The sequence below is a fragment of the Lampetra planeri genome, chromosome 27, assembly GCF_965212315.1.
Source record: "Lampetra planeri chromosome 27, kcLamPlan1.2.h2, whole genome shotgun sequence".
Lineage (NCBI taxonomy): Eukaryota > Metazoa > Chordata > Hyperoartia > Petromyzontiformes > Petromyzontidae > Lampetra > Lampetra planeri.
Window position 1 is genome coordinate 6,076,818 of NC_136133.1, and position 25,564 is coordinate 6,102,381.

General features: G+C 52.1%; 2 protein-coding genes across 3 annotated transcripts in view; both read right to left on the bottom strand.

The window, feature by feature from the left end:
- The window catches only part of ALDH16A1 (aldehyde dehydrogenase 16 family member A1), a 36,805-nt gene extending 21,742 nt beyond the window's left edge, over positions 1 to 15,063 (bottom strand). For both annotated transcript variants that reach the window (XM_078607362.1, XM_078607361.1), the window contains exons 1-4: positions 14,931 to 15,063; positions 4,922 to 5,024; positions 2,568 to 2,694; positions 924 to 1,102 (exon numbers count right to left, since the gene is read on the bottom strand). In XM_078607362.1, coding sequence (XP_078463488.1) covers positions 924 to 1,102; positions 2,568 to 2,694; positions 4,922 to 5,024; positions 14,931 to 15,041 — 520 coding nt within the window. In that variant the 5' untranslated portion in view covers positions 15,042 to 15,063. The remainder of the gene's footprint in view (positions 1 to 923; positions 1,103 to 2,567; positions 2,695 to 4,921; positions 5,025 to 14,930) is intronic.
- A 10,208-nt stretch (positions 15,064 to 25,271) lies between these two features.
- Positions 25,272 to 25,564, bottom strand: part of LOC144727901 (ATP-sensitive inward rectifier potassium channel 11-like) — a 19,021-nt gene continuing 18,728 nt past the window's right edge. Inside the window, exon 4 of the mRNA XM_078607038.1 lies at positions 25,272 to 25,333. Coding sequence (XP_078463164.1) covers positions 25,272 to 25,333 — 62 coding nt within the window. The remainder of the gene's footprint in view (positions 25,334 to 25,564) is intronic.

Genomic DNA, 25,564 nt, shown 5'->3' on the forward strand with positions numbered 1-25,564 from the left:
CCGGCTACCCGTACCCAGCCGGAGAGAGGAAGACGGAGCTCTATCCAAGAAGAAAAAATATTCCCCTTATTAACTCTGTCCCATTCAGATGGCGTGGCACAGGTTGGCGCCGGCTATCATAGAGTGGCAGTCGTGTCGCGAGCGTTCTCTGCGGTGAGTAGGATGTCTTTAAAAACAACGGCGCTACGCCTCTCTAAATAAAATGAACTGTTTGCGTGATCTGAGATTCAGCGGTTAACGGGGTACCCACCCTGCAACTGCTATACATTTACACGCGATAAGCCACTTTGTGGAGCTATCATTTGTGGTCAGGTTGTTTCTGAAAAAAATGTTAATACCTCAGTGGGCTTTACCTGGTAAGATAAAAATAGTTTAGTTTTGTTTGTATATTTTTTTTAAGTGATTCGTTTACCTTTCCTATACTTTGCCCTCCTATCGTGTTTGTGTATCATTTGTAATGTTCTGACCCCGTGCCCTGACTGGACATCTGTGGAAAAAAATCTTTATAGCTCATCGGATTCCTCGAGGATAAATGAAGATTCCGATTCCGTACCGAACCCACGCTGCTGGTCAACGCGGGTCGCTGAAGGAATGGAGGGCCCTGGGGCCCAGTACGGATATCAAAAAATATAATTTGGTCGGGAAAATAAAAGAAAATTTTGAGCCGTCGAGTTGTAAATCGCCGATCGTACATTTCCACGCGAGCGCAAGCAACCAATGGCGAGGATGCCGCCCCGCACACAGTTACATCCCCATCGGTCGCACAAATCGACTTCCAGGCTGCACCATGGAGCCGACGGCAATCATTCTGATTCTCAACTCGCAGACGCCTCGGAACGGAAGAGGGCTCTAACCGGGCCCGGTAACAACGCCCCCACCACCCACACCCCCCCCCCCCCCACCCCGCGGGCGCTCGCTCTCACCCAGCGGCTTCCAGGCGCCCATCTCCTGGCTGGCGAGCTGCGCCCAGCCCGCGTGGTGGTACAGGTGGCGCACGACCAGCGGCACATCGCAGTCGCGCGACTCGCGGATCGGCTTGCCGTTGTCCAGGCTCTCGAGGACGCTCAGCAGCCGCTGGTGCTTCTGCACGTGGCGCGCCACGCTGCCACGGGAGGGTGAAGGAGGAGGGGCGTGCACAAGTGAACGCGTTAACACGCAGCAGTAGGCTTTCACGAACGATATTATCCAAAATATAGGGTAAGATCGCGTAAATAGAAATGAGTCGTTAAACCCACCGCAGCCAATGAGTAAGGTTTGTCACGTGAACAAAACGTGCCAGTTAGTTGCTACTTCAGCAGACCGGTGTGTTTCAGAGTAACAACATTTACAATTCGAGTACCGTGACGTTTCACACTTTCTACCGTCGGTGGAAATTGTTACGAACAGGCTCGCTCACTGGATTGGCTTGTGGTTTTATTTAGCGGCACCCACTAGCTCACGAAAACAAACACCTTGTGAAAGACCCAACGCAGACAATCTCCGAGTTTGATCTTCTACCACGAGGCTCATGGCCCACCCTAAACCGCATCCACCGACACAAACCATGGCAGTAGATGCGGATACCTGACGCGCAAATGGAAGATGAAAAGCTCTCCAGTAGCAGTGTGCGAATGTGGTCATCCAGAACACACCGTACAATGTATACGGACGCAATGCCCGATCCACAAATACGAAGGAGACATGACGGCGATGATGATACACTACTCCGCTACGCCTGACGCGGTTATCTGGCTTGATCACCTGAATGTGAAATTGTAGTTGGTAAATCTTAACTTAAAGCTTTCGTGACTGCAGGAATTCATATGCTTTGGGTCTTTCGGTAAAGTCACGTAGATAGGTTTTTAGTTATTTTCTTTGGCCCTATCTACGTGACTTTTCCGAAAGACCCAAAGAATATTGTTGTTGTTGTAGCTCTGCGTCATCTACATCGGCGCCACCGTCGGCTTTTACCAAAGCCACTTGAGATGCAATTCACCCGTTCAGAAGCTTTCACGTGCGACGTCGAGCTTGTTACGCGTTCTCTGCTGTTTTTTCTCTTTTTTAAATCCACTTTGTATTCTGGGTTCTTCATTGACGATAAAATGTTATGAAAAATATATATAATAAAAAGCTTCATGCGCTCACTTTTAACTTGCAGGACAATCGGGACAATCCAACCGGCGCGAGCACGCACATAGCGCACAAAGAAAAAGACCCCCCATGTAGCCTTAACAGACTGTTGGGGCAAGTGCTGTTAACGAGCACCTATGAAGGCAAAAACGGTACACGAGGCGGTGGGTGGCCAGCACCACGCCCTCCCGAGTGACGATGTTTACACGCTGCACTAGGTACTCATTTGACGCTGAGTCGACCTAGGGGAGGCCCAAGACCGGTACAGATAATCGTCACTGGTGTTGGCCATGAGCAGGAGTCGAATTCGGGTCACCGGGTTCATAGCACAGCGCGCGAACCACTACACCACCGCTCTGCACACACGCGCGCACACACGAGCGCGTGACCGTCGATCGTGGCTCAACATGGTGGTCGTGCGCCTGCAACCCGCACGCCCCCCCCTCTCCCCCACACACCTGTAGAGGTGGCGGGCACGGACGTGGGGGGGCAGGGCGCTCCAGGACGTGAACGCTCGGCGCGCCGCTCCCACCGCCAGCGCCACATCCTCCGTCGTGCCCTGCACGGTGTCCGCGAGCACCTCGCCTGGGCGCACGTGGGGGGGGGGGGGGGAGGGGGGGCAGCGACGATGAGGCGAGCCGTCGATTCAACGCTCGCTTCGTTTTTAACTTGCGCCGAGGCGACAGTCTCCCGACGCGCCCGTGGGCTCAGTTGAACCGCTCCCGGTGTGACCAGGGCAGGGTGTGCGTGTGTGCGTGCCGCTCCCGGTGTGACCAGGGCAGGGTGTGCGTGTGTGCGTGCCGCTCCCGGTGTGACCAGGGCGGGTGCGCGTGTGTGCGTGCCGCCCATGGTGTGACCAGGGCAGGGTGCGCGTGTGTGCGTGCCGCTCCCGGTGTGACCAGGGCAGGGTGCGCGTGTGTGCGTGCCGCTCCCGGTGTGACCAGGGCAGGGTGCGCGTGTGTGCGTGCCGCTCCCGGTGTGACCAGGGCAGGGTGCGCGTGTGTGCGTGCCGCTCCCGGTGTGACCAGGGCAGGGTGCGCGTGTGTGCGTGCCGCTCCCGGTGTGACCAGGGCAGGGTGCGCGTGTGTGCGTGCCGCTCCCGGTGTGACCAGGGCAGGGTGCGCGTGTGTGCGTGCCGCTCCCGGTGTGACCAGGGCAGGGTGCGCGTGTGTGCGTGCCGCTCCCGGTGTGACCAGGGCAGGGTGCGCGTGTGTGCGTGCCGCTCCCGGTGTGACCAGGGCAGGGTGCGCGTGTGTGCGTGCCGCTCCCGGTGTGACCAGGGCAGGGTGTGCGTGTGTGCGTGCCGCTCCCGGTGTGACCAGGGCAGGGTGTGCGTGTGTGCGTGCCGCCCACGGTGTGACCAGGGCAGGGTGTGCGTGTGTGCGTGCCGCCCACGGTGTGACCAGGGCAGGGTGCGCGTGTGTGCGTGCCGCTCCCGGTGTGACCAGGGCAGGGTGCGCGTGTGTGCGTGCCGCTCCCGGTGTGACCAGGGCAGGGTGCGCGTGTGTGCGTGCCGCTCCCGGTGTGACCAGGGCAGGGTGCGCGTGTGTGCGTGCCGCTCCCGGTGTGACCAGGGCAGGGTGTGCGTGTGTGCGTGCCGCTCCCGGTGTGACCAGGGCAGGGTGTGCGTGTGTGCGTGCTGCTCCCGGTGTGACGAAGGCAGGGTGCGCGTGTGTGCGTGCCGCTCCCGGTGTGACCAGGGCAGGGTGCGCGTGTGTGCGTGCCGCTCCCGGTGTGACCAGGGCAGGGTGCGCGTGTGTGCGTGCCGCTCCCGGTGTGACCAGGGCAGGGTGCGCGTGTGTGCGTGCCGCTCCCGGTGTGACCAGGGCAAGGTGCGCGTGTGTGCGTGCCGCTCCCGGTGTGACCAGGGCAGGGTGCGCGTGTGTGCGTGCCGCTCCCGGTGTGACCAGGGCAGGGTGCGCGTGTGTGCGTGCCGCTCCCGGTGTGACCAGGGCGGGTGCGCGTGTGTGCGTGCCGCTCCCGGTGTGACCAAGGCAGGGTGCGCGTGTGTGCGTGCCGCCCACGGTGTGACCAGGGCAGGGTGCGCGTGTGTGCGTGCCGCTCCCGGTGTGACCAGGGCAGGGTGCGCGTGTGTGCGTGCCGCTCCCGGTGTGACCAGGGCAGGGTGCGCGTGTGTGCGTGCCGCTCCCGGTGTGACCAGGGCAGGGTGCGCGTGCCGCTCCCGAACATCGACGGGGCGTAGCACTACCACGTGACCATCCCGCTGAGTGAATACGGGGAGCCAGGAGATCGCGACGTATCATCGTCTGGGGCTGTGAAGTCTGCGAGGGAGTGGCCGGGCGGTACTTGGTTGTGGTTGTCCTGCACATGCTGGAGGAGGAGGAGGCTGGCGCATGGCTCTGTGGCTACAGGTACGTGTGGTTAATACAGACTTGATTCCTTGCCAAAGGTTTCTGTTTGGTGTTTTAACATCTCAACACCTGTTTTATTGCCAGAAAGGGTAAAACCTATTCTTATATGAACGAAACTACGACGCGCGTGGTACGAATGAGCGGTCGTACGGCTGCCTAGGCGTAGCATCGCACAATGCGGAGATGCAGCCGATCGCCACGGAGATGGGAGCCTATCGCCGCGGAGATGGAACCAATCGCCACGGAGACGGAACCAATCGCCGCGGAGATGGAGCCTCGTGTGAAGACGCAAGACGGATTATCACGTCGCAGAATTTCGTGAGGCAATGTCAACGGCTTTGGGGGAGGGAAGGCGTCGTCCAGCAGTGGATTGATCATGGCTGACGATGATGATGATGGTGGTGGTGGTGGTAATAATGAATGTGGGAAGAACGGTTTACCGGTGGCAGGGTTGCGAGAGGTGTATGTGGGACGCCCCTCTGGTTTCACCCACTTTCCATCGATAAAGTGGCCCAGACTTCGACCGTGGGAATCCAGCCATGCCTACACGCACGCACACACAGAGCGATGTGCACTCACATAAGTGGCAGCACATACGTGCAAACATCAACGTTCACAGCCAACATTTGCCACCAAGTACGGTCGCATCAACGCAGCGCTTGTGTCACGCTAGGTGCACTTCGAGGGCATGTTAAGCATCTTTGGCAGTTGACGGGAAAGATCCAGGTGTTTACACGGGTTGAATTACTGTGTTTTGTATTTAAATAGCCTAAATTCATGTTAAGCAACGGAGATGATACGACAAAAAATATCCCTAATTAAAACTATCGGAGAGGAAGTACTGACAGTGTAGGAAACGTCGTTCCAGGCAGAGGGAGCAGCAGAAGAAAAGGCGTGACCTCCCATCGTGTGCACATTGGAGGTAGGTTGAGACAGGTGATTTGCTGGAGCAGAGGGAAGTGGGGAGAGAGAAGGGCGGTAGAAGAGATCAAAGATCCGTGATGCACAAAGCCATAAGAGAGTTCGTAGATAATTACACGTCTTGTAATTAACCCTTTCCCGTCCGAGACGCCTGCAAGTTGCAGGGTGGGTCGTCCCGTTCACCGCCGAATCTTGTAACGCTCAAGCGGCTAGGGGTTAATTTTATTTAGAGAGACGTAGCGCCGTTGTTTTTAAAAAGAATCGCAGCGACTGCACTCAACGATGGCTGGCGCCAAACTGTGCCGCACACCCTCTCGCATGGCCTTGTGGGAGCCTCGGTACCGCTAAAGTTATTTTATTTGAGTTTTTCTTGGATGACATACACGTTACGTCACCGGAACGGGGAAGGGTTTCCGTAAAGTCTCCTCGAAAACCATCGGACCTCACTTTCTCCAACCCCGAGTGATACATCGATACAAATGTAAAGTTACGAAGGAAATGTGCGGTTAAGACTAAATACAAAGGAACGTTTTTAGAAGGGGGTGAGAAAGAGAATGCATAAAACGATTATCATCCATCACTAACACCGTCTTATAGCATTTTACAATTTGCAGGCCACAAAAAGATTATATTCAAGGTCAGATTTATTTTGTTGTACCAGGAGGGAACTCAAGAGACCAGGATGAGCCGACTTTAGCAAGAGTGAACTGGGTCAACAAAATGACCGTGACCTAAATGACCAAAATTACAAAAAGAAAACCCAATACAATAAAGTACTGCAATAAAAACAAACAGAAATCAATTCAAGATTTGAAGCTTTTATGACTGCAAGGAACCATACTCTTTGGTTTTTTCGCTAAAGTCACGTAGATTAAAGAAGGAAAACAAATAAATTAAATCAACACAAGCCTCCGTCTTCAGGTGGAACCGTCACAGCAAAAATTACTGTAATAAATTGCCACGATGCAGTCTTGACTATATTCAGGAATCAATGAACATTTTTGGATCGTTTTCACCACCACCATTTGTGTTATTTCACCTTAAAATGTATGCCCCACGACTACAGCCTCGTTGTCCTCGATGATCATAACTTCAACATTTGCAAATCACCCGTGTCAAAATGTGCACACATTGTAAACAACAGACCCTCTCACACGTGCGTCGTAATTCCACGCGTTCCATCACGAGCGGAGCCATCGACTTCAATCGGAATATCAATGCGCCTACACCACTCGCCAATATATCACAAACCAGGCTGACAATTTTGGCATCGGCCGTTTTTCAGAGTAGCTCTGCAGTACGAAAGACAATGGTGGGTGGGGATATTTTATTTTTTTAAACCAATTATTAAAACCTCCCAGCCCCTGCTGTGTGCACGTAACGGCTTTTGCCAGTGACCCGGGTATGCAATGGCATGGGCGATTGTCCCCAGCCGTGCCACTCAAACAAGTCGGCCACTCGCACAACGTGGTGATGATGATAATTTTTTGGCGAAGCTGCAGGAGTAAGAGAGCAATTTAAGAAACTTCCTGTCTGTGTATTTTTGGTTCTTTCGGTAAAGTCACGTAGAAAGTAAACAATAAAATAATAATTGTTTTATATTTATATTATTTTATTGTTTCCCTTCTACGTGACTTTACCGAAAGAACCAAAAATATGAATCCCTGCAGTCACGAAAGCTTTAAATCAAAATTTTCCTGTCTGTGCTGACAAATTAACTGGGGAAAAATTAACCCGTAAAAACAAAGTTTTTCACTATAAATCCTTTATATGCGTGGCATCGGTTTTATTTTATTATTCATTTCTGTTTTTCTTGAGTAAGAGTTTCATTTTTATCACATTGGTATTTTAAATTAAATATGAAAAATTTTTTTTCCTAAAAAGTGGAAAATTTTGGGAAAAAAATTTTCACGAAAATAAATTGTCACGCACAACGAGTCTGTGTGCAAAATGTCAGCTCGATTGGATCACGGGAAGTGGGTTAAAAAACGACTGAAAGATTTGCACGGTCGTAAGCGCGCAAGCAAGCAAGTGAACTTAATATAAAGGATTTAAAAAAAGGCGTTTGATGCTAATATAAACCCGCTACATACAAGGTATACAACATTGAAAATTGCATTCTTGCATACGCATGGATGACTAGTAGCAACGTATGAGCCTGCGTCCAGATTAGTTTGCTTCAGTTGACTTGTGGTGGACCGATAACAATGCTTCTAGAAATAACGAATTCTTACAAGCACGATTTGACGGAGTGTAAGAATCGATTTTAATCGGCGCATTGTTACACTCTTGCCATGCACACAAGACAGCCGCAGGAATCCCTGCATTGCTGAGACCCCCACCCTCCTGGTATGAAGTGGAACATCTGATAAATCACAGGTTTACGAGCAGGCATGGACCCACTGAGGTGTAAGGAACAAAAGTCACAGATGCAAGGGTCACACTGATATTCACTGCTCATGATTGTATCGCACGACCGGATCAATAATGTTCATTGGTATTAAACTTGTGGTTCTGATGCTGGCTTTATTTGCTTCACCGTAACATTTTTCAGCTGTATTTGGTTTCATGCAGGAGGCTATATACGTAGGGGGGGGGTGGGAGCAGAAAGTTTGTGCAGTTATTGGTGACAGGGCTGAGGCCATCGACTTGACTCCCTGCCTGGCTTTGAAACCCCCAGGATCTTAGCAATGCCAGTTCAGCGCTGACCCCTGAACCGACCCAGCCACGTCAGCAACGTGCAAGTTTGGATCGTCTGCGAGGCTTACGTGACCGACTTTGTGCATTTCCAGCAGCTTGAAATTCAAAGTGCTTACAGTTTGTCTAACACGGAGCAGTCAGCCTTTCGCGGCCAATATTATCCATAACAGAGGTTTTTGGGGTTTGATCGCGTAAATATAAACGTGTCAGTAAACCCGCCACCACCCGACGCAGCCAATTGGTAAGGTTTGTCACGTAAAGAGAACGTGGTCAATTCGTTACTAGTACAGCACTAACCGGTGTGTTGGAAAGTAACGACCACAACATTTACAATTCAAGTACCGTGACGTTTCGCCAGTAATTACAACCGGTGTCATCAGGCGGACAGCCAGAATTGTGGAGAAATCCACCTGCTTCGGTCTTAAATAGACGGTGGATAAATGTGCTTGCAGTTTTAAGCCCCTTTCACAGCCAAGGGGCAGCTTCCATCCACCGAGTGTGCAATTATTTACAAGGTACCGTACCCCCGTGCTAGACTGCCAACTGGCCACTTGTGACTTCAAGGCTAAACGAAGTCTCGGGATCCAACACCAAAAGTTACAAGACGGGCCGCACTCGTAATTTTTTGTCAAGTATCCCTGCAGCAGAGTGGTCAACCTCACAATGATGCGAGTTCAAATCTCGGTCAATCCTTCAGCTTGTTGAACGTACACATTTGGGTGTCTTGCTGATAAACTGGCCCCAACCCATAAGAATGCTTAATTTTCACGATGCCCGGGACTACCTATAGAGATGTGCGCCGCTGAAATTCTGAATTATTTTAATTTTACCAGGTAAGGCCCACTGAGCTGCAGAGCTCTTTCAGAAACGACAAGGCCACAAATGATCGCCCATTAAAGTGGCTAATCACGTGGACATTTAGCGCAGCCAAACGCTCTAAATGCACGTTGATTATAAATGTGGAGAGAAAAATCCACGCGACCACGGGGAGAGAGACACGCAAACTCCAAATAAACAGCAGCAGGCGTCAGTGTCGGGATCGAACCCACGACCTCCTCCTTCGTACCAGGCGAGGTAGTTAACATCTCCTAACCACCGTGCTTCTTGTTTGCACGTTGCAGCATTTCGACTTTGTCCTAAAATGTTATCTGCAAATTTACCCAGCCATTTCCAGCTCTCGAGGACACAACGACGAGGTCAAAGTGGAAAAAAAAATGCTCGCTTGCTTGCCTCAGGGCGGGCAGGTGCTAAACTGAACATTTTCTCTTTGCTATGGTAGCCAGCACACTACCATACCAAAGAGAAAATGTTCAGTTTAACACGCAGTAGGCTTTCGCGACCAATATCACCCATAATATGAGTTAGATCGCGTAAACATAAATGTGCCGTTAAACCCGCCACAAATCTGGCTGTCGCCTGGTGAAGCTAGTTGTAATTACTGGAAAAACGTCGCAGTCAGATTGTAAATGTTGTGGATTTGCTCTCCAACACACCGGTTAGTGCTGTACTAGTGACGAATTGGCCACGTTCTGTTTACGTGACAACCCTTACTAGTTGGCTGTGTCGGTTGGTGGCGGGTTTAACAACGACACATTTATATATTTACGCGATCTAACATAAAAACACCTGTATTATGGATAAATACACCTCGCTTTAAAAAACACACAGCACGTTTTAAGCGAATTAAACAGGGGGGGGGGAGCGAAGGGTCATGAGACATCTGGACCACCCTGTTACTCCAGCCGCGTGCCTCCAGCCCAACAATATAAACTCCATTTGTTTGGCGAGCGGCAACGACGTTTGCTGGTTGAAACGTGATCCCTCGCTAGAAAGTCGTGTTGCGCATTAACTCTTACGCAACGATTGCCGGGATCGGTGCACGCGATTTTGCCTGCCAGTTTGAAACGCCGTCGACTCTAGCCCGGAGCATTCCGCTCTTCACCATGGCCACGACCTTTAACCCCCCCCACCGCCCATCAATTATATGTAAAATGTCACAATTTGCTGCACGTGTTGATATTGTTTGGAGTTTTGCATGTCTCTCTGTCTCTCCGTCTCTCTGTCTGTCTCTCCGTGTATCTCTCTCTCCGTGTCTCTCTCTCCGTGTCTCTCTCTCCGTGTCTCTCTCTCCGTGTCTCTCTCTCTGTGTCTGTCTCTCTCTCCGTGTCTGTCTCTGTCTGTTTTTGTCTCTCTCTTTCCGTCTCTCTCCGTCTCGGTCTCTCGCTCTGTCTCGGTCTCTCGCTCTTTCTCCGTCTCTCGCTCTCTCTGCCTGCCGGTGGGCGAGGGCGGCCAGGGTCTGGTGGACGTCGCCGCAAGGGTCATGAGTTTCAGGCTCATGGCAGTCAGGCGGCTGCTGTACAACCGGGAGGAGCTACCCTGAAAGTCACCGGCCCTCGCCCTGCTGAGGAATGCAGGGAGCTGCCTGGGGTACGAAAAGGAGCTCTTCCTGATGGACCTGAGCCTGGTCGACTACACGAGGCTGCCAGGTTATCACCAGAGCCTCTTGGACGCGTGGCGGAGCTTCGAGTGGAGCAGAACACGCGCGCCCTATGACCTCGCGCAGTTCCTGAACGAGCCCTTGTTCTGCAAAGGACACAAAATGGAGAGACCATTTCTCTCCCCTCATTGCGGCCGCCCCGCAGTGGAAACAAATGTACAAGTCTCCTGTAGCCAAACGCTGCGGTGACCTCCAGTGGAGGTTGGCACACTGCACGTTTCCATCGGCCGTGTGGCTCAGCCGAATCTCACCAGGGGTAACAGACTCGTGCATTTCCTGCGGTGCCAGGGAGGATCTGCCCCACTGGAACTTATGCTGTCAGCACCTCAAACCAATGTTCCACCTTTTGATTGGACATCTTCAGGAAACTGGGGGTGCCCTTCTACAACAGCAGCTTCGTATATGGGGTGGTGCCTGACCTGGCTAACAAGCGCCATGACCTCGCCAACTTCGCCTGTGCTCAGGCGAAGATGGCGGTGAACATAACGAGGAAAAAGATGCTGGAAGATGACACTGATGGCTGCTCTGTGATGCTTCCAGTGTTCAGGGGCCTGCTCAAGGCGTGGCTTCGGCTGCAGCACGTGTACCACACACATTTCGGTGATGTGCGCGTCTTCTTCGAACGCTGGGGAGCCGGACAAGCCCCTCTCTGTACCAGCGTGGACGGCACCCTCGTGTTCACCTTCTGAAGCGCTCGCTCGTCACCGTGGCGTGTGCGATGACCACCACCACAACCACCACCACCACCACGTGGCTTTTATTTCGTGTTGTGCGCGCTGCATTTAGCGCCACAGCGCGTGGATTTAAAGCGATTATTCGTTTGCTGGTGACTTTGTGTATTTCATATCAGAATCGCCTCCAGTGCTGTTGCTGCTGGCGGCAATAAAAGTTGTTTAAAAAGTCAAAAGTCTCCGTCTGTCTCCACGTGCCCGATAGCTCAACGAAGCGATCGATATCCCACTTCGTCGAGCTGCTATCCATTTGCTTTGGCCCAGGGTCGCTTCTGAAAAAAAAAAGAGACGGCTACACAGCTCAGTGGGCGCCTTACCTGCTAAAAAAGAATAAATGTACTTCAGTTTTTAGTTTAACTCGATCCGGCCGCAGGTTGCCAGTGCCCACGATAAAACACGATACAGTCCTCTAAATCTACAACTCTAAATAAGCGCGAGCGAGCGCCGTTATACAGAACAAAATTCAGACCGGCAAATGCGAACTAAACATCCATAAAAAACCCAACGCCCACCACCCTCACACATCATCCGTTTCCCTTCCAGTGTCTCAAACTTGATTTGAAGCTTTCGTGACTGCAGGAATTACTCTTTGGTTCTTTCGGTAAAGTCACTTAGAAAGAAAATAAATAAATTAAATAATAGGGTACGACGTTTCGATTGCAACACAAGCAACCGTCATCAGGTAGAACTAAATTTGAGAGAGAGACAACACAACATAGACACACAGAGAGACACACAACATAGACACACAGAGAGACACACAACATAGACACACATAGACACACAGAGAAACAACACAGACACACAGAGAGACACACAGAGAGAGACACACAACACAGACACACAGCATATACACACAACATATACACACAGAAAGAGACACACAACATAGACACATAGAGAGACACAGAGAGACACAGAGAGACACATAGAGACGCACAACATAGACACAGAGTGAGACACACAACATAGACACAGAGAGACACACACAGAGAGACACACAACATAGACACACAGAGAGAGACACACAACATAGACACACAACATATACACACAGAGAGAGACATACAACATAGACACATAGAGAGACACAGAGAGACACACAGAGACGCACAACATAGACACGGAGTGACACACAACACAGACACACAACATAGACACAGAGAGAGACACACAGAGAGAGACACACAACATAGACACACAACACAGACACACAACATACACACACAGAGAGAGACACACAACATAGACACACAGAGAGACAGAGACACACAACATAGACACACAGAGAGAGACACACAACATAGACACACAGAGAGAGACACACAACATAGACACACAGAGAGACACACAACATAGACACACAGAGAGAGACACACAACATAGACACACAGAGAGAGACACACAACATAGACACACAAAGAGAGACACACAACATAGACACACAACACAGACACACAACATAGACACACAACACAGACACACAACATAGACACACAACATAGACACACAACACAGACACACAACACATACACACAGAGAGAGACACACAACATAGACACAGAGAGAGACACACACAGAGAGACACACAACATAGACACACAGAGAGAGACACACAACATAGACACACAACATATACACACAGAGAGAGACATACAACATAGACACATAGAGAGACACAGAGAGACACACAGAGACGCACAACATAGACACGGAGTGACACACAACACAGACACACAACATAGACACAGAGAGAGACACACAGAGAGAGACACACAACATAGACACACAACACAGACACACAACATACACACACAGAGAGACACACAACATAGACACACAGAGAGACAGAGACACACAACATAGACACACAGAGAGACAGAGACACACAACATAGACACACAGAGAGAGACACACAACATAGACACACAGAGAGACACACAACATAGACACACAGAGAGAGACACACAACATAGACACACAACACAGACACACAACATAGACACACAACATAGACACACAACATAGACACACAACACAGACACACAACACAGACACACAACACAGACACACAACATAGACACACAACATATACACACAGAGAGAGACACACAACATAGACACACAGAGAGAGACACACAACATAGACACAGAGAGATACAACAGAGACACACAGAGAGACACACAGAGAGAGACAACACAGATACACACAGAGAGACACACAACATAGACACACAGAGAGACACACAGAGAGAGACAACACAGATACACACAGAGAGACACACAACATAGACACACAGAGACATACAGAGAAACAACACAGACACACAGAGAAACAACACAGACACACAGAGAGACACACAGAGAGAGAGACACACAACATACAGAGAGAGACAACACAGAGACACACAACATATACACACAGAGAGACACACAACATAGACACACAGATAGACACAAAACATAGACACATATAGAGACACACAACATAAACAGAGAGAGACACACAACATAGACAGAGAGAGACACACAACACAGACACACAACATAGACACACAGAGAAAGACACACAGAGAGAGACACACAACATAGACACAGAGAGAGACACACAACATAGACACACAGAGACACACAGAGAAACAACACAGACACAGAGAGAGACACACAGAGAGAGAGACACACAACACACAGAGAGAGACAACACAGAGACACACAGAGAGACACACAACACAGACACACAGAGACCCAATGCCTCTGTGTCGAGAGAGAAGGGGGAAGGGTGCGTTAACTGTGTGTTAGCCGACTCTCTGTGTTGTATTGCATTACATTTCCAAAAAAATTGCTCAAATTTTGTTTTCTCAAACTGCCTATTTCTCTCTCGAAAATTGTACCAGACTCTCATAGGTCCATGCCTCGGACGCAATATTGGTTGGGGTCCTACCGAGTTCGACGCCGATTAATCGACGATTAATCGACGCCAATCGCCGACAATGAATCGCCGATTAATCGACGATCAATCTACACCAATCGCCGACAATTAAAAATCGACGATCAATCTACGCCAATCGCCGACAATTAATCGACGATTAATCGACGCCAATCGCCGACAATTAATCGACGATTTATCGACGCTAATCGCCGACAATTAATCGACGATTAATCGACGCCAATCGCCGACAATTAATCGACGATTAATCGTCGCCGATTAATCGACGCCCACTCAGAGGCCGATGCTAAGCCTGCGGCCTGCCTCCGGTATTTCCTAGAAACTCACGCCGACGACGAGGCGCATTCAGCGGCAGGCCCCAAGCACGGGGCCGGCCTCGCCCGCCCGCCTCCTCCTCCTCCGGCTTCTGTCGGCCGAGGCCGAGGCGACAGCGACGGCGCCGTCACTCGCTCGGAATCGGAACGTTTTTATATTTATTGCGGAGAAATCCGATGAGCTATGAAGCTCTTCTTCCAAACCCCCCACTCACTACCCACATATGTGACAGCCAGCGGTGGTGGGGTGGCGTAGCTGCACCTGCTGCAAGATTCGTCGATTGCAACAACAACAATAAGAAGATGATGATGATGAGGATGATGATGATGATGAGGGACCTGTGCGACGCTGGCCGCCTCTGGAGCCGGGCCGTACTCCATGGAGTCGAAGACGCTGGCCACGGTCGCGGGAGAGGCGATCGGCTTCGGCGTCTCCACGCAAGCGGCCATGACGGAAGGGGGCTGCAGAGTGAGGGGCGGGGCAGCGTGGGGTGGGGGGGGACTCCCCCCGCCCCCCTTCGCCCCGCCCCCTTCGCCCCGCCCCCTTCGCCCCGCCTCCCTCACCCCGCCCCCTTCACCCCACCCCCCTGCACCCCTCACCCCACTCTCACCCCGCCCCCCTCAACCCCACCACCCTCACCCCACCCCCTGCACCCCTCACCCCCCCCTCACCCCGCCCCCCTCACCCCGCCCCCCTCACCCCACCCCCTGCACCCCTCACCCCCCCCTCACCCCGCCCCCCTGCACCCCTCACCCCCTCCTCACCCCGCCCCCCTCACCCCACCACCCTCACCCCACCACCCTCACCCCACCACCCTCACCCCACCCCCTGCACCCCTCACCCCCCCTCACCCCGCCCCCCTGCACCCCTCACCCCCTCCTCACCCCGCCCCCCTCACCCCACCACCCTCACCCCACCACCCTCACCCCACCCCCTGCACCCCTCACCCCCTCCTCACCCCGCCCCCCTCACCCCACCACCCTCACCCCACCACCCTCACCCCGCCCCCCTGCACCCCTCACCCCCTCCTCACCCCGCCCCCCTCACCCCACCACCCTCACCCCACCACCCTCACCCCGCCCCCCTGCACCCCTCACCCCCCCTCACCCCGCCCCCCTGCACCCCTCACCCCCTCCTCACCCCGCCCCCCTCACCCCACCACCCTCACCCCACCACCCTCACCCCACCACCCTCACCCCACCCCCTGCACCCCTCACCCCCCCCTCACCCCGCCCCCCTGCACCCCTCACCCCCCTCCTCACCCCGCCCCCCTCACCCCACCACCCTCACCCCACCACCCTCACCCCACCCCCTGCACCCCTCACCCCCTCCTCACCCCGCCCCCCTCACCCCACCACCCTCACCCCACCACCCTCACCCCGCCCCCCTGCACCCCTCACCCCCTCCTCACCCCGCCCCCCTCACCCCACCACCCTCACCCCACCACCCTCACCCCGCCCCCCTGCACCCCTCACCCCCTCCTCACCCCGCCCCCCTCACCCCACCCCACCACCCTCACCCCACCACCCTCACCCCGCCCCCCTGCACCCCTCACCCCCTCCTCACCCCGCCCCCCTCACCCCACCACCCTCACCCCACCACCCTCACCCCACCCCCTGCACCCCTCACCCCCTCCTCACCCCCGCCCCCCCTCACCCCACCACCCTCACCCCACCACCCTCACCCCCGCCCCCCTGCACCCCTCACCCCCTCCTCACCCCGCCCCCCTCACCCCACCACCCTCACCCCACCACCCTCATCTCGCCCCCCTGCACCCCTCACCCCCTCCTCACCCCGCCCCCCTCACCCCACCACCCTCACCCCACCACCCTCACCCCGCCCCCCTGCACCCCTCACCCCCTCCTCACCCCGCCCCCCTCACCCCACCACCCTCACCCCACCACCCTCACCCCGCCCCCCTGCACCCCTCACCCCCTCCTCACCCCGCCCCCCTCACCCCACCACCCTCACCCCACCACCCTCACCCCGCCCCCCTGCACCCCTCACCCCCTCCTCACCCCGCCCCCCTCACCCCACCACCCTCACCCCACCACCCTCACCCCACCCCCTGCACCCCTCACCCCCTCCTCACCCCGCCCCCCTCACCCCACCACCCTCACCCCACCACCCTCACCCCGCCCCCCTGCACCCCTCACCCCCTCCTCACCCCGCCCCCCTCACCCCACCACCCTCACCCCACCACCCTCACCTCGCCCCCCTGCACCCCTCCACACCCCGATTCACCCTGGGGCCGTCAATAAATGACGTCACGTGATTTTGGACGATTTTTGACCCCCCCCAAGTCACACGGCGACACAAAAAGTGAGACTCATGCAGCCAGCTATGGCTGCAGGGTTTTGGTGGTACATGTTGTTTGTCGTTAATTGTGAAAATACCTAGTTCCTATGATCACTGTTTCATTGCTTTATTTTGGTGATTTCGAAAAGTTTACTGGTTTGGCCACGTTTGTTTGTTGTAGTACGGAGTAAGACTGATGGCCTTGATCTAAGTTGTCTTGTGGTTCTTGTTGTTGTTGTTGTTTGACTTGCATCCCACTGGGATTTTTGCATACAGCGTTGGTGTTTTTCTGCAATATTTTGCTGTCTTTTCTTGGATTTTCTGTTTGCACTTAGTCACATATTCACTTTAAGATGTTTTTTGTTCATTTTTTTGTTTGTTGCGGTTGCACCCGATTCAAGAGCCGAATGGCTCACAGGGCTATACCTAATAAATGAACTTGAACTCAAATATGACGTCACAAAGCTCTGCCCCCCCCCCCCAAAATATATAAAACATGCTTCAAATCGCTTTAAACTATTGTCATTGTAGTGCGTATTTAATGTGGCGCTGCACTCTGGTGTTGTAGGAGAAAGCATTTATTAAAAAGTCTATTTAATTAAGTAGAACGTGTTGTCTATATTTATTTAAAGTTGCGCATTTTGATGTGACGTCACATTTCTCACCCCCCCCACCCCCCTAAGTGCGTGACGTCATTTATGGACGGCCCCCCTAGGGGCTGAACGACTAATCGATTTCAAATCGAAATCGCAATTTGAAACATTGCGATTAGCAAATCGCAAAGGATGCGATTTTTTTTTGCGATTTGAAAAGTCCTCTTACTTTCTTATTGGAATTGTTTTATTTTTTATTATTTTTTTATCATAACTTTACTTATTTTTCTTCTATTTCAATTAAAACATTTTAATAAATACATGTTGGAAGCAATTAATATCCTTTAAGTTATCATCCTTGCATGAGAATATGTAGAGCAGTTCATATTTTGATGGTATCATGTGGTGATGCTCCATCACATGTTTTAAATCTATTACACAGTGAATATTGAACTGAAGCTTGACTTAAACAAATTTAATCGCAAATCAAATCGCAATATCTGTCAGAAAAATCGCAATTAGATATTTTCCCCAAATCGTTCAGCCCTAATTCACCCCCCCGACACCCCCCGCCCCCCCCGCATCCGCCCCTCCCATAGGTGAATCGATTCCGTGATCGATCATTCAACATAACAACGACAAGCGGCGATTTTTTTTCTTTAGGAACGCAACCCCCCCCCCCCCCCCGCGTTAAGCGAGGAACTTGCTTGTCCCTCGTTTAACGCGGATGTCGTTAGATGCGTTTGTTGACGAGTGCCGCGTGAAACGAAAACAATTCCCCGGTAAACAACGCAACGGTACTGCAAAGTGCACGACGCGTTACTGTATCCTTCCGCGGAATACTTCCTTGAGTAAGTAGTTCGTCGTCCACCAATCAGAAACCGCGTTGCCACGAAAAGTGTCACCCGAATGCATGAACCGCGTTGCGCCGATAACGCGTTGCGTTTGTTTAACGCGTTAAGCGAGGACTTTGCCGTACGGCGCTTAGGGAGTCTATGGCTGCAGTGCAAGCTAGCCCAGCCACAGGGAGGCGTTCTAACACAATAGCGGGGATTGCCGGGAAGAATCGCCCAGCCAGGACAGCCCCGTGACATGAACAATAGCCCCGAGCCAACGTGCGTGCTTGCCCCGTGAAATCCGGGAACATTTAGCCGGGTGGTTTCGGCGTTAGCGGCGGCGGTGGCGGCGATGGGGGTGGCGATGGTGGTGGCGATGGTGGTGGTGATCACTGGCAGTGGGGGTGGCACGTGCCCCCCCCCCCCCGCCCCCCCGCAATGATCCGATCGAAATCCTTAATTTCGATCGGATCGTTTGGGGTTTATTAGTAATAAATCGGCATTTCGCGACCCCCACTGCCACTGTGTAGCATATTATTCCGTGCCAGGGACTCTATGAGATGATAGGACAATAGTCCATAATTGGCAATAAGTAACGGAAAAGCAGTTATAAGTGACTCAGAATTGTGCGCAGTTGCGTCTGCAGTCTACACGACTTCACTGAAGGCATTCACCTTCAGCGAGCGCGATGCCGATCACACAACGCGGTTCAAATTCGACCCTCGATCGACGGCTGCGCCATCGCCGCACACGCCTCGAATATAAAGCAAGGGACAAGTCCTTACTTACTAACAACTCCTCTATCATGTCTCATTGCTGGAGGGGTTGCCCACCCCCCCTACCTGAAAATCCTGGCTCCACCATTGGTGGTGATGGTGGTGGCGGTGGTGGCGGCGGTGGTGGCAGTGTTGGTGGTGGTGGCGGCGGGTGGTGGCGGTGGTGGCGGTGTTGGTGGTGGTGGTGGTGGCGGCGGTGGTGGCGGTGGTGGTGGCGGTGTTGGTGGTGGTGGTGGCGGTGGTGGTGGTGGTGGCGGCGGTGGTGGCGGTGGTGGTGTTGGTGGTGGTGGTGGCGGCGGTGGTGGCGGCGGCGGTGGTGGTGGTGGCGGTGGTGGCGGTGGTGGCGGTGGCGGTGGTGGTGGTGGTGGCGGTGGCAGCGGCGGTGGTGGCTATCCACGTGCCTGCCCCTAATCCAGCACCGCTTCTCACCAAGCTGCTTGGCGATGGTCTTGTAGCCCATTCCAGCCTTGTGTAGGTCTACAATCTTGTCCCTGACATCCTTGGAGAGCTCTTTGGTCTTGGCCATGGTGGAGAGTTTGGAATCTGATTGATTGCTTCTGTGAACAGGTGTCTTTTATACAGGTAACAAGCTGAGATTAGCACTCCCTTTAAGAGCGTGCTCCTAATCTCAGCTCGTTACCTGTATAAAAGACACCTGAGAGCCAGAAATCTTTCTGATTGAGAGGGGGTCAAATACTTATTTCCCTCACTAAAATGCAAATCAATTTATAACAATTTTTTGACATGTGTTTTTTCTGGATTTTGTTGTTGTTATTCTGTCTCTCACTGTTCAAATAAACCTACCATTAAAATTATAGACTGATCATTTCTTTGTCAGTGGGCAAACGTACAAAATCAGCAGGGGATCAAATATTTTTTTCCCTCACAGGACATCAAACCCCCTGCGCCCTGCCACCCAAACATAGAAGTCAGACTCCGCCTATGGCCGCATGACGGGCTGCGTGGAACCCTGACCGGGATTTGAACTTGCAAACATTTCCCGCGACGATGAGTCAAGAACAACCCCTCTCCCCACCCCACCACAACCGAGATCCTGTGAATCAATTCCTGTGTAATGTAGTAACTTGGCAGGAGACGACCTTACGGGTAGCACACTCTTTATTTACACCAACTTATATTACACGGGTGGCTAATCCGCAGCCTAACCCACGGGGTTCCCCTGGCTACACCCACACGGGCTCTTACGCCCCGTAGCTTCTCGGAACCCACCCGGCTGGGGTGTCCGTCTCGACTCTGGGTCCCACAGCCTCGTCCCACATGGACGTCAGACCACGGGTCCCACAGTCTCGCCTCCGAGCCACACAGGGTCCCGGCCCTTACAAGGACAGCGGAACTAGGGGTCTCAGGGCCCTACCTCTTCAACTCCGTCTTCGATCTTCCACTGGTTAACAACTCCCCGAGTGCTCCCGCGCGTCCCCCTTTATAGTCCCTCATGCGGACGTCGCTGAGAGCACCCACCCCAGTTGACCAATCACCGCGCGCTGCCCACGATCCTATTTCCCACCTTGTGTCAGCGCGCACAAACCACGCACCCCGCGCCGCCCCGTGATCTCTCACTGTCGGCGCGCGTCAACACCACCACTACACCTGGAAACGATGTCTCTCTCTCCTGCTGTGAGTTCCACACTAAAAAGTCCGCGGGCTTCTTACCTCCTCCTCCTCCTGCGAAGGAGACGGTGGCAGTGCCGGATTATCCTCGTAGCAAAAGTAGCTACATATGTAGTGTCTACATGTGTAGTAGCTACATGTAGTAGTAGCTACACGTGTAGTAGCTACATGTGTGTAGTAGCTACACGTGTAGTAGCTACCGGACCAGCACTTTCAAGGGCTCAGCGCTAAATGCTTTCAAGCTATCAAATCCGTACACCTCCTACGAATTGGTCTTTCATTCAGACGCTGTCTCCCCGACAGACCTGGTCTTCACCTGAGGACGGCTGCTTGCGTTGTGGCCGAAACGTCGTGAGAATTATTTTATTATGTTTCATTTTTATTATTTTATTACTTCCCTTCTACGTGACTTTACCGAAAGAACCAAGAAGAAGACTATCAAATCCGGTTCAGTAATTCTGCACTTGCTTTATTACTATAGTACTATACCACCTTCAACTTATATGAACGACTGGGTGTTGAAGGTTAGCGATTTGTCGAATTATCATCTGGCTTCATAGCAAATGGAAAAATACAATTACTTTACTGTGCAAGTTAAAAAATGTGTGTTTTTATATTTATGTGTTTTTATTTTATTAGGGCCCCTTTATAACACATGCCGCAGGCCCCGTTCTAGCTTCATCCGGCACTGGTCGGGGGGGGGGGGGTCCAGCAACCAATCCTTGGCTCGGCGTTTGTTTATGCATCTCGACGACGACTTCCTCGCAATGCAATCTCAGGCATCGACAGTCAGGAGTCACACTTTATTTTAAAATCCTTTATATTCAGTTCACTTGCTTGCTTGCTTGCGCGCTTACGACCGTGCAAATCTTTCGGTCGTTTTTAACCCACTTCCCGTGATCCAATCGAGCTGACATTTTGCACACAGACTCGTTATGCGTGACAATTAATTTTCGTTAAAAAATTTTTCCAAAATGTTCCACTTTTTAGGAAAAAATGTTTTTCATATTTTATTTAAAATACCAATGTGATAAAAATGAAACTCTTACTCAAGAAAAAACAGAATGAATAATAAAATAAAACCGATGCCACGCATATAAAGGATTTATAGTGAAAAACTTGGTTTATACGGGTTAATTTTTTCCCTCCCCGCCCCACCACGGGACCGGGCATGGTAACCGCATGTCATTGTTAACTCGAATATACGCCGCTCACACACACACATATATATAGGCACGCTCGTCAGCGGATTCCGTTCCCGGAGAGCGTAAACACGTCCCCCCGTGTTCCGGAGTCACCGCTGACAGCTCGCGGGAACTTTTTGAGCTCCGTTTATTCCTGACTTGTCGACCGTACGGGATAGGGGCCGTCCATAAATGACGTCACGCGATTTTGGACGATTTTTGACCCCCCCCCCCTCCTCGTCACACGGCGTCACAAAAACGTCTGACCCCCCCCCCCCCTTCAAAAGAGTCATGTTTGCATAGACCACAATACCTGCAGTCATAATGCAAACAAAAAACATAACTCTGATAATGTGCACTGTCCTTGAAGTTGATTGGTCCACACCCGAGACAGCTTTCCTGAGAGCCTAGTCTCACATGGGTTGGACCAGATGACGCCAAAAGGTACACAACTCAAAGAGTTTGCATTATGGCTGCAGGTATTGCGGTCTATGCAAACATGACTCCTTGTAAAAAAAGGTGTCAGTTTTGTTGCCAGATAGAAGGGTAAAAAAACAATTATCGGATTTTCTATTGTTTCATCCACAAACCATCGCCAGAAAGATTTTGCCGTGTTACAGAAGTGCGCCGCTGCCTCCGGCGGGAATTCTAAATCCGCGATGGTCTCCAATGTTAATGGGCCCAAGATATTTAGGAAGGGGAAGGAGAGAGAGAGATGGGACGAGCGAGGGATGAAACGAGAGAGGGATGGGACGAGGGATGGAGGGAGCTGGGGAGGGATGGAGCGAAAGAGGGATTGGGTGGGGGATGGAGCGAGGGAGGGATGGGACGAGGGAGGGATGGGACGAGGGATGGAGGGAGCTGGGGAGGGATGGAGCGAAAGAGGGATTGGGTGGGGGATGGAGCGAGGGAGGGATGGGACGAGGGAGGGATGGGACAAATATGTTACATAGAAAACAGGTTTAACATAGACATAGAGTAGGGAGAGAAGGGGTAGAGAGAGAGCGAGCGAGAGAGTGAGCGAGAGAGCGAGAGGTGGGGGTTTACATAAAGCAAAGTAAAAAAATTGCGAAATGATGAACGAAGCAAAGTGCCGAATACACCGAGCATCTTCTTGTTTCCACTGATCGTAAAAAAAAGAGAGAGCGGATAGAGAGAGAGAAGGGGAAGGGGTAAGAAGGAGGAGAGCAGAGCTTGAAATCTTTTGTGAAATCTTTCATTTAAAAAGGGGGGGGGGGGGTCACATAAAGCAAAGCATTGAGAAAAACAAAAAAACGAAGCGATGAACGAAACAAAGTGCCAACTACACCGAGCATCTTCTTGTTTCCTCTGATCGTAAAAAAAAGGAGAGGGATGGGACGAGGGAGGGAGGGAGCTGGGGAGGGATGGGGTAAGGGATGGAGCAAGGGAAGGATGGAGCGAGGGAGGGAGCCCCCGCTAACGGAGTGGGGGGCCTCGCCCGTACCCGCGCGGCCGACTCTCTCTCGCCCAGCGCTCGCTCTGTGTTTGGAGTGGCGCGCAGGACAACAACGGAAACAGGACACTGCTGGGCCCTGACCCCTACAATCTCCCCCCACTCCCCCCCCCCATCCTCTTCTACCATCACCACACCACCACCACCACCTTCTCGTCTTCGTCTTCTCCGTCACATCCTCGCAAACACGTCCAGCTGGGAGTGGTCAGTGCCGATCCACAATCTGCGACTGAACATCTTAACACAAGTCGTGATTTATGATTTTATTTCTATTATTTTAAACACGTGACTTTACCGGAAAAAAACCTAAGAGTATAAATCATTGCAGTCACGAAAGCTTAAAATGTAGAATTAACACAAGTGCTTTGTTGTCAAACAGGGTAAAACCTACTTCTTATTTTGTCATACTTTGATACTGGCAAAAGAGGTCCCATTGTGTAGCTGCTCTACCCCGAGCTTGTACTGATCGACTTTTAGTGTCCTCTGGTCTAACACTGATCGTGAGACTGGGCTCTATAGAAAGCTGTCTCTGGTGTAGACAAATCAGTTTTCAAAGACAATGCCATAATATATTGCCAGAGCGTGTTTGTTTGTGGTTAATGCAGTACTTGATTCCTTGCAAAAGGTTTCTCTTTGGCGTTTGAACATCTTAACACAACTCCTGTTTTATTGCCAGACAGGGTAAAACCTCGTTCTTGTATTTTTTTCACAATCTGTGACTCTTTCCATGAAACATATTCAGATACCGCTGTGCCAGTAACGTCACCCGTAACCGGGTGTGAACTTCGTCCATAGCCACTGCGGTGCTCTGAGCGAAACACTGCTTCGTACAAAGACAAAGATCCCCCGTATAGCCTTCGCAGAGTGTTGGGGCAAGTGCTGTTTGCGAGAAGCGCCTGTGAGGGCCGGCACCGTGGCACACGACCTGGGTCGGGGGGGGGGTGGCTGGAACCACGTCCCGGGACTTTCACCGCGGAGATGGAGCGATGAAAAAGGGGGCGCCACGGTGTCTAGGAGATGTTAACTACCTCGCCTGGTGTACAGGAGGTCGTGGGTTCGATCCCGACCCTGACGACTCCTGCTGTATATTGGGAGTTTGCGTGTGTCTCTTTATCTACCATCATCATCATGGTGGCGAGGAGATGTTAACTACCTCGCCTGGTGTACAGGAGGTCGTGGGTTCGATCCCGACCCTGACGACGCCTGCTGCTGTAAATTTGGAGTTTGCGTGTCTCTCTCTTTCTCTATCATCACCACGGTGGCTAAGAGATGTTAACTACCTCGCCTGGTGTACAGGAGGTTCGTGAGTTCGATCCTGACCCTGACAACTCCTGCTGCATGTTTGGAGTTTGTGTGTCTCTTTATCTACCATCATCACCACGGTGGCGAGGAGATGTTAACTACCTCGCCTGGTGTACAGGAGTGGGTTCGATCCCGACCCTGACAACTCCTGCTGCATGTTTGGAGTTTGTGTGTCTCTTTATCTACCATCATCATCACAGTGGCTAGGAGATGTTAACTACCTCGCCTGGTATACAGGCGGTCGTGGGTTCGATCCCAACCCTGACGCCTGCTGCTGTATATTGGAACTTGCAGAAGCGAGCAAGAAATTTTGAAAAAAGTTGCGTTTTTTCCTGTGGATTTCACACCTGATGATGATTGCTTGTGTTGCAGTCGAAACGTCGTGATGATTTTTATTGTTTTATATTTTTATTATTAGATTTTTTCCCTTCTACGTGACTTTACCGAAAGAACCAATAATATGAATCCCTGCAGTCACGAAAGCTTTAAATCAAAATTTAATATATATATAGTTTCATAGTTGTTGGAGAAGAACGTTAATTATCAAGCCGCTTGAGACCCAAGTGGTGTCGCGTTCCTCTCCGTCCTCATCGTGTGTCCCTAATCTCGTCTTGCCATGTCGTCGCTGGCGGCACGACGGTGAAGTCCGCTGTGTCAGTGACACACAGCAGAGAAACAATGACAGTCCCTCCTCCGTGTGTGTCTGTGTGTGTGTCAGTGTGCGGGTGTGTGTGTGTCTGTGTGTCAGTGTGCGTGTCAGTGTGCGTGTCTGTGTGTCAGTGTGCGTGTGTCAGTATGTGTGTCAGTGTGTGTGTCAGTGTGCGTGTCTGTGTGTCAGTGTGTGTGTCAGTGTGCGGGTCTGTGTGTGTGTCAGTGTGTG